This window comes from Orcinus orca, chromosome 6 (assembly GCF_937001465.1).
Source record: "Orcinus orca chromosome 6, mOrcOrc1.1, whole genome shotgun sequence".
Lineage (NCBI taxonomy): Eukaryota > Metazoa > Chordata > Mammalia > Artiodactyla > Delphinidae > Orcinus > Orcinus orca.
This window is the reverse complement of record NC_064564.1, coordinates 97,672,305-97,686,378: the sequence shown is the minus strand read 5'-3', so window position 1 is coordinate 97,686,378 and position 14,074 is coordinate 97,672,305. Positions and strand designations below refer to the sequence as shown.

General features: G+C 45.4%; 2 protein-coding genes across 5 annotated transcripts in view; one reads left to right on the top strand and one right to left on the bottom strand.

Annotated features, from left to right (window-relative positions):
- PALM2AKAP2 (PALM2 and AKAP2 fusion) overlaps positions 1-14,074 on the bottom strand; it is a 611,547-nt gene that overhangs the window by 24,510 nt on the left and 572,963 nt on the right. For all 4 annotated transcript variants that reach the window (XM_049710940.1, XM_049710941.1, XM_049710942.1 and 1 more), the window contains one exon: positions 6,878-9,272. In XM_049710940.1, the coding sequence (XP_049566897.1) occupies positions 6,878-9,272 (2,395 nt within the window). The remainder of the gene's footprint in view (positions 1-6,877; positions 9,273-14,074) is intronic.
- The window catches only part of LOC101275752 (thioredoxin domain-containing protein 8), a 709,525-nt gene that overhangs the window by 185,333 nt on the left and 510,118 nt on the right, over positions 1-14,074 (top strand). The window lies entirely within an intron of this gene.

Here is a 14,074-nt window from a genome sequence, read left to right as displayed (position 1 = left end):
AGTTGCCCTTTTCAAACCACTGAAGGCAATGTCCAAAAAGAACTTTGAATTCTGTAACTTGAGAAGTTCTGACCTCACTGAACACCTTCAACCTTCACCCCTTGCCGAACCCTACTTCGACCTAACCTTTTCTTACCAATTCCTTCCCAAATGGCATGTGTTTTTAAAAATGAACATATTCACTGGGTTCAGATAAATAAAAATACAGGGGGTTTCTGATCCAAGGCAGAAGGAACAATCTTAAAGAGCAAAGGAGAACAGCAGAGAGCAGACGTGGTGTTCAATGACCACCAGTAAATGAATTTGGCCAGCGTTGGCCCTACTCCGCCAAACCTAGTCAGGTAGTGGAGTGAACACTTATCCCTGCGCCTCCTCAAATTAAGAAATGGATTCCTTGCTTGAGCTCCCAGTCCTTTCAACGTTTTCAGGCAATGAGCCTGTCTCCAGAGTGAATGACTGAGCTTCCTCCTGGGGCATGAACTTTCAGAAAGAATTCACAAAAGCAGCCAGGCTTGATGGCTGACATGGATGACGCTAGTCCCTCGCCATCTGCCCAGATCTTTGGACAGCACCAGCAATTTGACTGTTGTAGTTTGGAGCACTGAAATTAAGTTCTGAAAGCACAGAGAAACCATTAAAACTAAGTTTTATCATAACTTACTTGGCAGCAAAACCCGAGGTGAACCAGCATGAGGTTCTTCTTGGTCTTTATTGATCCCACTTAATAGAACAAACTCTAAGTTTCACAGCAGAAATCGAATTTGATGACAGGTGCAGCCCCAGACTCCACTGGGTGTGTTCAACAATAGTACATGCGTTGCATTGCTTTTCTAAATAATGGAATGGACACTTCACGGCCTTTCTAAAATCAGAAAAATGTGGAATATATCTGGTCTCAAGAGTTTGGGTAATTTGGATTCTATCCTAGATAGCTGTTGGGAGGGTTACCTGAGAAAATGAGAAATAACTCTGTGTGAATTACAGTACTGGGCTTTAAGGTCTTGGTGAGTTGCAGCTACTGTGATTATACTTCGGTCACCAGAGAATGTTCAAGGAACTTGGCGGTATACATAATCATCTGTAGGATACTCCACGTTCAGCTTTAGAACCTTCACACAGCCAGCTGTGCCCCTATAAGATACGCAATTTGTACCTGCCTGCAGCAAAGGAAAACACTGTACACTCCTGAAGAAGCGCTCTCTCTCACCTGGGCCTGGGAGGGAATCCTTCTGTCAGTCACCTACACCAAGGTCTTCTACTGTGGAGGACTGAGGCTATCTCAAGTGAGACTTGGCCTCATTCAGCTCTAATTCAGCATGGAACAAAGGCACCAAGCTCTGAATATTGTGCTGATATAAACATTTTTTTTCTATCTAGGAGTTTTCTTTGTGATATTGGGAGATAATGAAGGGAAAATGACCCAGTCAATAAGCTTTATAATAATGTAATGAACATCACATGTGCATTCAATTCAAACTGACAACAGAAGTCAAAACACCTTGGAAATCTTATTTTTATAAGAGGTATAACTAACGTATCTTTCCACATATTAAAAGACCTAAACAGACAGGTTATGGGACTCAATACCCACATCTTTTCCTTGACAGCTCTCCAGAATGTCCCACTGGGCAAACTGTCTGACTTGGTAAATCAACTTGACACCTGGCATGAAAATGCAAACTAGTTCCAAAACCTAAGCTACTCATCACCTAACTAACTGGGTTTCTCCGGCCTGCCTAGAACTTGGAAGTGAAACCAGGATATCTAATAATAGACACAGGCACTAAAGAGAGAACTGTCTGCTGCTACCCCTCCTATGAAAAGACATTTTAACAGGTCTAAAGTGTAACTTCGGTGAAATGTTTGGGTTTTCCTCCCAAACTCATTCCTCAAGGGTGTTTTACAAAAGTGTGTGGGTTACACCTTCAAATCGGGCTTGTGCACCTGCCTAAGTGCTTCCTTTATTCTCTACTTCTAAGTACCATCAAGAGGAGGCCCACATGTGTTCATTCTTGGGAGCATGGCCTCTCCCATAACCCAGGGCACTCGTCAAGATGGCGGCCGGCCTTTAGACGTACATAGAAAAAAAGCCGGTGGAATGGACTCAGGAAAGCAGGAAGACTTTTAATTCATCAATTCATGGCTGAAGGCAGGACAGCTTGGAGATTTGTGGAGATAATTACCCCTTGGAAAATCCTCACTGGCTTCCCACTGACCGCAGGATAAAGTCTAAAATCTAAAACCTTTGACATGATTTACATAGCTCTTCACTGGCTCCAAATCAACTGTCTTTTGTTTTGTTTTAAATCTCTTCCTTTAACCCACCCTAACTTTATTTAGGCACCTCAAACATGCCAAGTTCTCTTCCTCTGTAGGTGCCCTTCCTTCTAACCTGAACGATCTCCCCCACCCCCTGAACCCAACTCAACTCCTTCAATTCAAAACTTAGATGATAGTTTCCCAAGAAAGGAAGACTTTCCTTATCCCCCCAGTGAGGCGGTCTTCCTTGCTCTGATCTTCTACAGGTCTCCACGCTTCTCTGTTACGAAACTGCCACCTTTCTTTGATGTTTCTGTTACTGAACTATAAGTTCCCTGAGGGCGGGGACTTTATCTGCCTTGTTCACTTCTGTATGAACAAATGCCACACAAGCCCTATTTAAGTGGACCTTCTTCTGTTAAAAGTCATGCAAGAACCAACAAGATTCAATTTCCATATAATTTTTCCTAATAAACGGTCTTTGAAAATGATTACATCCTTTCAAAAATAGAAATCTCATCATCTTCCATCTCGAAAGGTAAGGGAACCAAAAGCAAAAAACAAGTATCTTTTCAACACCTGGGAAATGGTTGGAAAGCACTTCTCTTTCCTTATCACATCTTGGCTCTCAGTGGCTTTTACTTGCCTTAAGATTTCAGGATTCCATCATGTCACCAGCATAATTTCTACCAGAGGAGATGTTAAAAATTATATTTTTCATCACCTAATATCAAATTGTCACTCTGTGTCATGCAGTGACCCAGCTGAGTCACCTCTACCGGCATGAAATGGGGTAGGAACTCAGCAACATCTCCATTCACAAAACCAGAGTTGGAGCCAGCAGTTCTGACCCTGGCCATGAAAGGTCCGGTTTGGCTGCTAAGAGTGATATGTCGGCCTCCTTCCTGATCACGAACTTGGAAGCTGGCTGGCTAAGCATTACTCTAAACGTTTCCAGGCATGGATAGAAAAAAATTACCTTTTGCATTCAGCTTCTTTCAATCCAGGTTTTAATTCTGGGAAGCCCTGCCACCTACTTTCAATGTTCTAGAGGTAAATGTGAAGAAGTGAGCTGCACACACGTTATCTATCATGACTGTGGTCAATGTGACAACCAGACCCAAGCAGGGTGCAGACTTGCATGGATGAACTACCATCTTCCTAAAGGAGCAGAAACCAAGCCTATGCGGATGGGCTATGGGGGAGGAGATAAGCATTAGCATAGGAGGAAGTACGGGAGAAATCGGTATGGGGCTACTGGGATGCTGAAAGCAGACATTAGGACTCTGTCCTGTTTTAAGCCTGGCGGGAAGCATGACGGACCACAGCAGGTCAGGGAACTAGAGGAAACTGTGGAGATGTCTTAATTTTTGTTTGTGTGCTAGAAGTCAAGTATGGAGCAATAAGGTAAGGGGTTTAATTAGAGATGGAGTGAAGAAAACTGAAAATACCACTGAGCATATGCAGTGTAGAGAAGGTTTTATAATGAAATCATATAAAGGGAGGGCTAGGTAAGTGAAGCCAGCTGTAACTGATAAGAGCCATGGAATCTGCCTGCCATGTGAGCAGAAGTTGCTGAGATGCCTGCAGAAACTTCCTCCACCAGTGAGGCTGCAGGTTCTTATGCAGGCCCTTTACAATCACTTACTTGTGAAGCAGGCTTCCCAGACTGGGCTGAATTCAAGTGGTACCAAAACTTTTTTTAGGATCCCATATGGAAAGCCCAGCTGGCATCTCTGTGCCAAGCCATCCCACAACAAGACTTTAAAGTGAACTCAACAAGTAAGGATCTTTGGGAAAAGCCAACCAGTCACTGTTAAGCACAGACAAAGAGCCTCTTCTGAAAGTCTTCTTTGCCTCAAACACTCAGCTGGCCATTGCTCCATGACCTGAAGGCATTAAAAAACATATCAAGAGGGGCTTCCCTGGTGGCGCAGTGGTTGAGAGTCCGCCTGCCGATGCAGGGGACACAGGTTCGTGCCCCGGTCCGGGAAGATCCCACATGCCGCGGAGCGGCTGGGCCCGTGAGCCATGGCCGCTAAGCCTGCGCGTCCAGAGGCTGTGCTCCACGACGGGAGAGGCCACAACAGTGAGAGGCCCGTGTACCGCAAAACAAAAAAAAAATAACATATCAAGAAAGTCACCATGCTCTCCCTCTTCCTGCTCCCTTCCCTTTCCTTCCTGAATAATTTAGTCCAAAAGCTATTAGGTGGGGCTGAACAAGATGAGTGTCTGCAGGGAGGGTGGGAGGAACCCCAGTGGCCCAGAGTGGTGTGCTGGAGCCAGAGCAGGGTGGGAAGGGACACGGGTGACCCAGCACAGGATGTTGGAGCACAAGCTGGGTGAAGAGGGTGTTGGTGACAGGAAACAGCAGTTGCCACCCAGAAAGTGACACTTGAACCCATGTTTGGTGAGGAAAATAGTAGATTGGTTCCATAAGGGGGGAGGGGTTTGATCAAATAATAAATATATTGAGGATAATAGGAACCAGGTACCTTGTTGTCAAGGAGGAGGTTACAAATATGGAAAGAGAGAAAATGAACCCAGTGGTATTAGAGTAGAATTAAAGGTATCAGGGTGAGCTCATGGTTTTCAAGATCGGTAGGTAGATAGATTGATTAATCAATCAATCAACTGACAGATAGATAGAATGTGTATATATTCTCTAATTCTGACCACTGAGAGTGCCTGAGAGCAGTGCCTATCCAACAGCAACGAGCACATCAAACACTCAGACTTTGGTTTCTATATACCACTCTCCACTGAAAGGAACTAGTGCTCTTTGTTGAAAAGGCTGATTTCAGGGTTAGGAAAGTATAAGATGAGATTGGAACATCTTGTGGCACCAGAAAGGAAAGATGTGCCCAGAGAAAAATGGGGACATGTCAAAAGACACTGAAGTTAGCCTGAAAGGGCTCCTGTGAACTATATTTGAACAATTCAGGATAAAAATAACAATAGAAATGGATTATAACCCACTAAATATAATAGGAATCCATGAGACCATCTGTCATAGATAGATAGATAGATAGACAGATAGACAGATAGATTTAAAGTCTGAAGAGGAGTGAGATAAAGATTACGTGGTACCAAAGCATCTCACCACAAAATATTTGTTAATTACAAAGGGAAAAAGTAACTATTGTACAGAAACCCTCAATGAAGCGATCAAAATTAGCATCATGTGAAAAAAGTTTACATCTGTCCCTGTAATGGGACAGACTGACACCACGTACTACCTGACTGGATGCTGTAAGAAGAATAAGCATCAGTTCTGTGGTATTCCTACCAAACATGCATAACCTGAACATAATCATGTGAAAACATCAGGCAAACCCAAACTGAGGGACATTCTACAAAATTGGGGGTGAGCAAGCATCATGTTGGCAATTTACTCTTAATTCAGAATAAAAAAGATATTTGTATTTAACTAGGGAACTTCCCTTTGGCTTTGAGATTATTTCAAATTTAAAAGTTAATAATGGGAAGAGTTCACTTGTGTTATTATAGATTTGATGGAAGCCAAGTGTCAATGGGCTTAAGACCTGGATGGACCAAGAGAAATGCCAGTAATTATATGTTAAGGCAAGACTTCTTAAATTATCTCTAGTGAAGGAAGAGTTTTTCTGCCCAATCTATTATGGACCATCCATTAAAAAAATACAAAATCCCACACTTTCATTTGAGGACACTATCAAATTGTTCCAAGAGTTTTCAAATGCTCACTCCCTGTGCCTGTACTTAGCATGGATCAGGAAGAGTCATGAACTAGCTTGGACCACACCTTGAGCAGCTCTTCTCTTTGGTAGGATGTGTGGTTCCCCAAGTGCCATCATGTCCAAATGAGAAATAAAAATTACTCGTCACAGTGTTATGCATAATAGTAGCAACAATAATTCCCACTGTAATTAACGTCAACCATCTATACAAAGTATTCAAGATAGGGACTGTCCAGGCAATGGGAGAAGATTAGAGGACTGCCTTTACATATAGTAACTCAACTTCTCCAAAAGGGTCACAGGACACAAATAGAGGAGACCACCTTGATTCCAAAGTAATTGTTTTATGGTGACTTAAAGAAAGATGTAAAGAAAGACAAATCCATAAAGATCAATTATACAGAAGATGGACCAAAACATCTTCTATGGGTCGATCTGCAACACCAACCCATAACTGTCATTGCTGGGAAGACACTCAGCATTCAGAAGGGGTTAGGAGAAGACATCCCCAAATCAGACAGGTTTGATTTAACTGCAGATACTGACATCAATACAGTCCACCCAAGGGCCGACTCTGGGTCTGTGCCACACATAGCCTCTCCCTCAGACAAGAGAGAACAATTCTCCACAGTAAACCAAGACCACAGCAGAAGGACAAGAAAGGAGCTATTATATCCTTTGGGAAATGGCAAACACCATCTAGGCTCAGGGTTCTTCCAGAGGACACTCTGACACTCCCAATGTGTGTCTCCGAACACTGAAATCCCCGTTCCAGTGTCCCCCTGACACCGATTCCAGCCACACACAGAGGAGGGTCCACATATATACAACCCTGAAAGCTGGAATCGGCAACACCGATTGCTGCAGCATCTGTCGTTGGTCCGCGGCACTCCACTTACCTGGAGCAGTTTTGTAGCACGATGTTCGGGAGGGCAGTGATGGGGCATTCTTTGCCTTGGGGCTCTGGGTACTCTGCAAGACTTGTCTCTGCCTCTTCAGCTCCTCTTCCCTTTCTTGGGCTGCTCGGATCTCTTCTTCGATCATGGACAAAGTCCGCTGCTTCCTGGACCTCAGCTTGAAGGGCCCAACCATCACATCGGACTCTTGAGTGGCCAGGAGTGAGGCTGTGCTTCTCAACTCAGCTGCCTCTGAGTACTTGCTGAAGTAGCTCCCTTCCAGTCTGGTCTCCTCCATGTTTATTGGGCCACTGGTCTGCACTGCCGGCAGTGGCTGGGAGGGCCCCCTTTCCCTGAGTGCCCTGTCTTCAGTAGGCAGAATCTTTGGCAATACATCCCTTTTCTCTTGAACAGGGGAGGACACCTGAGGTGGTTCAAACATGCTCTGAGGCTTCTCTGAGCTGGAAGCCCCAGTTCCAGCTTCCTCCAGACTTGCTTGAGGTCCCTGCTGTTCTGCTCCACCCTTGTTGGTTTCAGACACAGCTCTGTCCACTTGCTCGGCTATGGCTTGTTGAATGGCATTCTGCACCAGGAGACCAGCCTGATATTCCAAGGGGTCATCAACCGATGGAGAGTCTCCCAGCGTGGACGAAGGGGAATAGAAACCATGATCACTGAATGACTTGGAGACACCTTCTCCTCGGCCCTCCGAGGGGTTGTCAGTTTGGGGAGTCTGGGGCAGAGAAAAATCAGCCAGCAAATTTTCCTGGAGGGCATTGGTTGTCTCGTTGGAGGCCCCACTGTCACTGATGTTGTCCATGCTGAAGTCATTGGACAGGGTCTCCAGGACGGTGGTATCCTGGGACCTCACCGACAGCTCATCCAAGCCGGAGTCAAGTTCCTCTGGAGTCAAAGAGACATTGACTGACCTTGAAAACTGATCCAAAATCCCAGGTTCGTCATCCTTGACCACGGTGAGGACAGCCCGGGCACTTGTAAACTCGCCGTCCTCTGCCCACAGTTTGGATAAGGGCCCGCGTTTGGACGGCTCACTGTACGGCCCTTCCTTCCCCTGAGGAGCTGTGCTGCCCTGGCCCCCTCCTCCGGAAGACTGGCTCTCCGGGGCACAGTGGGCTTTCTGTCCCTTGGCTGCTGAAGAGTCTTCGGGAGGTCCCCCGACAGAAGCTGGTCTCGAGATGGTCAGTGTCTTGTCGGAGTTGACTGGCCCCAGAGGTCTGTAGAAGGGCTTGATGGAGAAGAGCCTGGGTGTACTCTGGCCCTTGGCCACTGTTTGCCTGGAATTCTCCATCAGCTGGAACTGTTTGCGAGCCGCGGAGAAGTCTATCTGCTCCGTGACGATGTCCTCCTTTGCGCTGTCAGTCACGCTGGAACGTTCTCGAGAGGACGCAGGGGCCGGGCCGAGCTGCGGCGCGGCCGGCTGCCGCCGTATCAGCAGCTGCTCTTGCTGCGCCCTCCTCTCCTTGCGCTCCTTGTACTTCTTGTGCGACTCCAGATGTTCCTCGTTCAGCTGCTCCTCGATGGTCTTTTCCTGCGGAGGGTTCCACCATTTGGCGGCGATGCCAGGATTCTTTTTCACGGCCTGACTCCGGATGAGTTCTCGCCTCTCCTTTTCCAGCTCCAGCATCTCTTCTGAAGGCCTCACTTTCCTGACGCAGTACTGTTCTTTTTCACTCTCGTCGTCCTCAAAGAGCTTGGAGGGCTTCTTGTCCTCGTGGAAGGCACGCAGCTCGAACTTGGCTTCCTTCTTCAGCGTGGTGAGCGTGAACTCTCCGTCTCGGGAGGAACACCGCGAGCTGGTGGAGGAGCTGGGGCTCACGGGCACCTGCAGGCTGTTCCCCAGCAGGTCTCTGGGCTGGTCGGGGGGTCGGCCGTTGGCTCTTTCATCCTCTGCCATGGTGTCAGAGGTGCTCTGATGGAGCTCCAGGGGAGGGGGAGCCTGCCTGCCAGCCACTCTCTCGGTGGGTTCCGGCTGGACGGCCGTGTGGGCAGGTGGGCTTGGGCTGCCCACCAAGATGGCTGCTCCAGGCTCTGGGGAAGACGTGCCGTTGTAGGTTCCGTCCACAGCAGAATCACAGCAGCTGGCCTCCAGCACCTCGTCTAGATATCGGATCTCTCTGGCCACATCATTATCCAGAGATTCATGGTGATCAGCGAGGAGGCCATTGTGGGGGGGTGAGTAGAAGGGGGAGGGGTGGTCCATGGAATGTGGAGTCGAGGTGATTCCGGGAACACTCTTACATTCTGCAACAGAGACCTCAATTTCCATGTTTTTGTGATCTGGGGGAAGAGGGCTGGTGGCAGGCTCCAGGGGATTGCCACTACAGTTGTCTCTCTCGTTTTTTAGCCGGATATCATCCTCAGAAAGCTCGGGAGCCTTCTGGGAAAAAGAGAAAAAACAGAAGTCAGGGTTAGAGACCACATCGCTTATGGATATGAACTTCAGACATTAGCTGATAACCAACTGGAAGGAAAATTGAAACCACAATGACAGGATCTTTTGAATACAAGTTTCTCTTCTAAAAAATCCTTTATATATTCATTTTGTTGCAGTAATGGGTACCTAAACCTTCTCAATTTTACAGATTCCATTTTGCTTACCTGGTGTCCAGAGAACTTTCAATAAATGCTAGTCCCGTTTTTACATTTAAAATTAAATTAGGGGGACTTCCCTGGTGGTCCAGTGGGGAAGACTCTGCGCTCCCAATGCAAGGGGCCTGGGTTCTATCCCTGGTTGGGGAACTATATCACACATGCATGCCGCAACTAAGAAGCCTGCATGCCGCAACTAAAAATCCCACATGCTGCAACTAAACATGCCGCAACAAAGATCCCGAGTGCCGCGACTAAGACCCAGTGCAGCCTAAATAAATAATAAATAAAATAAATAAATATTTTTTAAAGTAAATTAGGATTTGGATCATCTGATGATATTGCTCAAATAATTTCTAAAGTGGGGCTTCCCTGGTGGCACAGTGGTTGAGAGTCCGCCTGCCAATGCAGGGGACACGAGTTCGTGCCCCGGCCCGGGAAGATCCCACACGCCGCAGAGCAGCTAGGCCCGTGAGCCATGGCCGCTGAGCCTGCGCGTCCAGAGCCTGTGCTCCGCAACAGGAGAGGCCACAACAGTGAGAGGCCCACATACTGCCAAAAAAATAATAATAATAATTTCTAAAGTGGAAGAGATTATATAGCAATTGTATCCGAATTTTTCAAAAAATTTCATAGCAAATTCCTGCAGAAATGTAAGAGAACTATTTGTATGTCCCCAGCTATAAAAAGAAGGTCGTTTGGCAGGAACAAATCTTGAAAACATGATTCTCAGCCAGATGTAATGCAATTATTCTGTAGACAGGAAACTTTTTGAAAATTTTTTCCAAAATAAAATATTGGAAAACAGTAGATCTCTTCATCGGCCCCTTAAGAGCTTCAGTGCCACACTGCCATGGCTGTAATTGACCACGTGCATTATAAACACAGAACCAAAGCCACTGACCACACAGTTCTGTTCTCAAAACAATGCTCCTTGGTTAAGGAGTGAAGAGCTAGTGGATGGTGGCCCCTCCCATCTAGTTCCTAAAATGCTCTGTATGTGACAGCTCCAATTTTGTGTTTAAATAAAAAAACTGTATTTTCTTAATGTTTTTAAATGCATCATATTTTTCATCAGTTATCGATCCCATGTCACTTTATTTGGCATTAGTTAAGATTAATTTTCAAACTCCAGGATATATTTTTTTCTCAGACCAAAGGACTCCGGTTTGTCTCAGATAATTCAGCGGTAGGTTGTGAGCTTAATTTGAGTTCCCCTCAAGGATTTCACTAACACTTTTATCAGCTCTGTTTCAAGTCTCAGGTCTATAGGGTGCCTGGTATTACTGACTTAACACAATGCAAAACTGCAATACGGTATAATTTTCCTTTATTTAAATTTAAACATTGTTAAAGGCTTAGAATATAATATTAAAACACCACCTTAGGATGATTCTCAGGGGATTAATTTAAAAATCCTTTCAAGGAAAGTGAACAGTTATGGATTCGTTCATAGTATCTAGAAAAATGTGGAAGTTCATGCTATGTGCTCTGCATTGCTCTCAGAATGTTGAAAAACTCTCATGGTCATCCGTGAACTGGAAGGTTACCCTGGAACTGGGGGTTTCCTTCACTGTGTTTCCCACCTTCCTCTTTAGACTTAAAATCAATCAAATAATATAAATTCCTTCCTTAGAAATAGGCAACAGTAATGAATATTACTTCTTTGTCAGCACCTTCTGGTCTCAAAGGATCTTCCAGCCTTGATCTGGCCTTTGTCAAAGTCTGGTACTTAATATTTATAACTTCCACTCTCTTTATTTTGTTTTTACCTCATTTTTGACCAGTGTTAACTAGTGGCTCTTTTGTCTTTAGAATGAACTAAAGAGGCATGGCAAAAATGTTGCTACTGTCCTTTAAAAAAAGTTAACTAAACTTTCTTTTCGTAAGGAGATTCAGTAACTTCTATGTCATTCAAGAATTACAGGAGGGCTTCCTTGGTGGCACAGTGGTTGAGAGTCCGCCTGCCGATGCAGGGGACACGGGTTCGTGCCCCGGTCTGGGAAGATCCTACATGCCGTGGAGTGGCTGGGCCCGTGAGCCATGGCCGCTGAGCCTGCGCGTCCGGAGCCTGTGCTCCACGGCGGGAGAGGCCACAACAGTGAGAGGCCCGCGTACCGCAAAAAAAAAAAAAAAAAATTACAGGAAATTTGAATGCCTAAAACTTACTGGCTGTCATTCAGTCTTCAAGAAAACCTAGGTCAAAATTAGCCTACTCCATGGAAAGTTATTAATGGAATAAGCTGACCAACAAAAAGAGACACGGTATTGCTATGGTGAAGTCAGACTACTGAACCACTCCCCAATCCCCGGCCTCATTTGGCCAATGATTCTCTGCTAATATTCTTCATGGGAATAATAGAGCTTTCCTTCTATCTCTTTTGGCTTTTTTTTTGGGGGGGGGGGGGGTGGAACAGGAAAACAGTAGGAAGCTGCTGAGATTGAAATATGGTTAAAAAATCATTGCTCTACTGAAATGGAGAACACTTTTCAATAGTTGACATGAGAGGAAAGAGGGCAATGTAACGTTAAAAGAAGCTAAAAGGCAAATAATTAATTCTATAGATCATTTAGTCATTGATTCATTCATTAAAAATGCAGGAGGCTTGTTCTGTAGGGCATGGCGCAATTAACGGCAACAATAAATTCCAGGAGACAACACCCTTTTTCTTAACAAACACTGGATTTCCCATACTTCCTAGGAAGCTGTAAGGCTATTTTGGGGTTTACTTAGTCTGGTCAGGTGAAGCGAAAAACTTGCCTATGTTAATGTCTTGTTGCTGATCACAGAGATTGGAGTAACTGAGCCTATCGCCACAGCATCCCGGAGAACACTTTGTCAGCATTGTCCCTTTCTCCTGGATGCTTCACAGTCCCACTGTTGGACGCTGGAGGAGCTGATGCCCTACGGCTTTTTTTTTAAGAACTGAAAAAACGGTATCAACTTTTTCCAAGGATACTTTCTGAACTAGCAACAACTGTCCCAATTCAAAAGTTTAAATATCTGAGAAGAGCATTTGATGGTGCATTTTTGCAGTGTCAAGAAAACTAACTTTATCCCTGAGTCAGAAATGATGAGTTGTGTGTGCGATGTGTCAAATATTTTAAAGATGCTAATTACAGGCAAAGTTTGGAGTCCCAGTGTAATCTGAGGCGATTCCTTTCCAATACCTTAAAAAAAAAAATCTAGACACTGGAGGGTATAAACAGGAAAGAGGCTCTCCTTCCTGTTAGTTACGTGGGGCCCCAGCTCCTTTCCACTAATTCAGAAAATTCTTACTGACTCTCGGTTCCATCCACCTCAGGAAGCAGCAGCTCTGAACCCTCATCAGGGTAGAAGTCCTTACAGAGGCAAACAACTCCGCATTGCTGACTTACAGTCCTGCCTCAGAGTTCCTGAGTTTTTGTAAAGTTAGGGAACAATTATAACCAACGAGCAAATTCCTGAGTTCTGTCTCAGCAGGAAGAATTTACCTTCGTGCAGGATGACCTGATGTGATCAAAGCCGCTGTAACTATACCAGGCGAATGAAAGTGGGCTGGGATCCCCACCGTGCGAGGATCTGGCAAGAGTCTGCGTTTGACATCATTAAATGATGTCACGTTTAAACCAACAAATACTTATTGCTCCCTTTGAAGAGAAGAAAGACCAGAATTTTCTCTGTGTTTCAGATAAGGTAAGCCTGATTCCAGATTCAGACAAAATGCATTCATTAAATGGATTTTTAAGTCTTTTCTGAAATAGACTAGGCCCCAATGCAAAAAGTAGGAAGATAATGAAAGAACCAGCAAACTGGGTTTTCGAAGGTCAGAGAAAAACCAGGGTGCTAAGGGGCGGGTGGGAGATCCTTGGATGGCCCCAGCTAACCCTCTACGTGGAGCCCTAACAATCTGGCACGTGATACCTGCCGGCCTCCTGGCTTCCCAGAATAGCTAACAGCTGGTCAGGATGTCTACCATTTACTTTAAAATACTCAAGCAGACACAATGTAAGATAGCTGTGTGTGTCTGAAATCAGTTTAAATTACATTCCAGGAGCAGACAGCCATCCTAATCCGGAGTATATACGCTAAGAGTGTTCATCCAGGATCTAATCAGAAATCCCACCTTCCACAGGAGCCCGCCTTCCTCCCGGAGTTTAGCTCTAACTCCCAAGGGCCCCTGAGGCTTTTGCTAATGGGCATAATTAAGGTGAGAATAAAAGGTTCAGAGAACTCGAGAGACTTCCCAGGGTCCCCTGGCTAGTAAGTGGCACAGCCAGGACTTGAAGGCCAGTTCTTCCTAATTCTATCCCAGTATCTCAAAAGGTATTCGCAATGACTGGAAGCTTCCAGAATGACAAGGGAAGTCTTAAGAAGGTGGATGGATCTGAAGAGCATTTACTCGGCTTTCTGGCTGATGGTTTGCACACTTCAATCTCTAGAAGTCACGTACGATTCACAATTTGGCTTCAGAAGTCGAGGACCCCTTTCCCTCCTTATTCAGAATGGACAAGAGACAGACTCCCTGGAGACGTAGCTTCAGTTCCTACCTTCTGCTCCACCTGCAGGACCCTCCGGCTAGAAATGGAGGTGCTGGCCTCTTGCTTGTT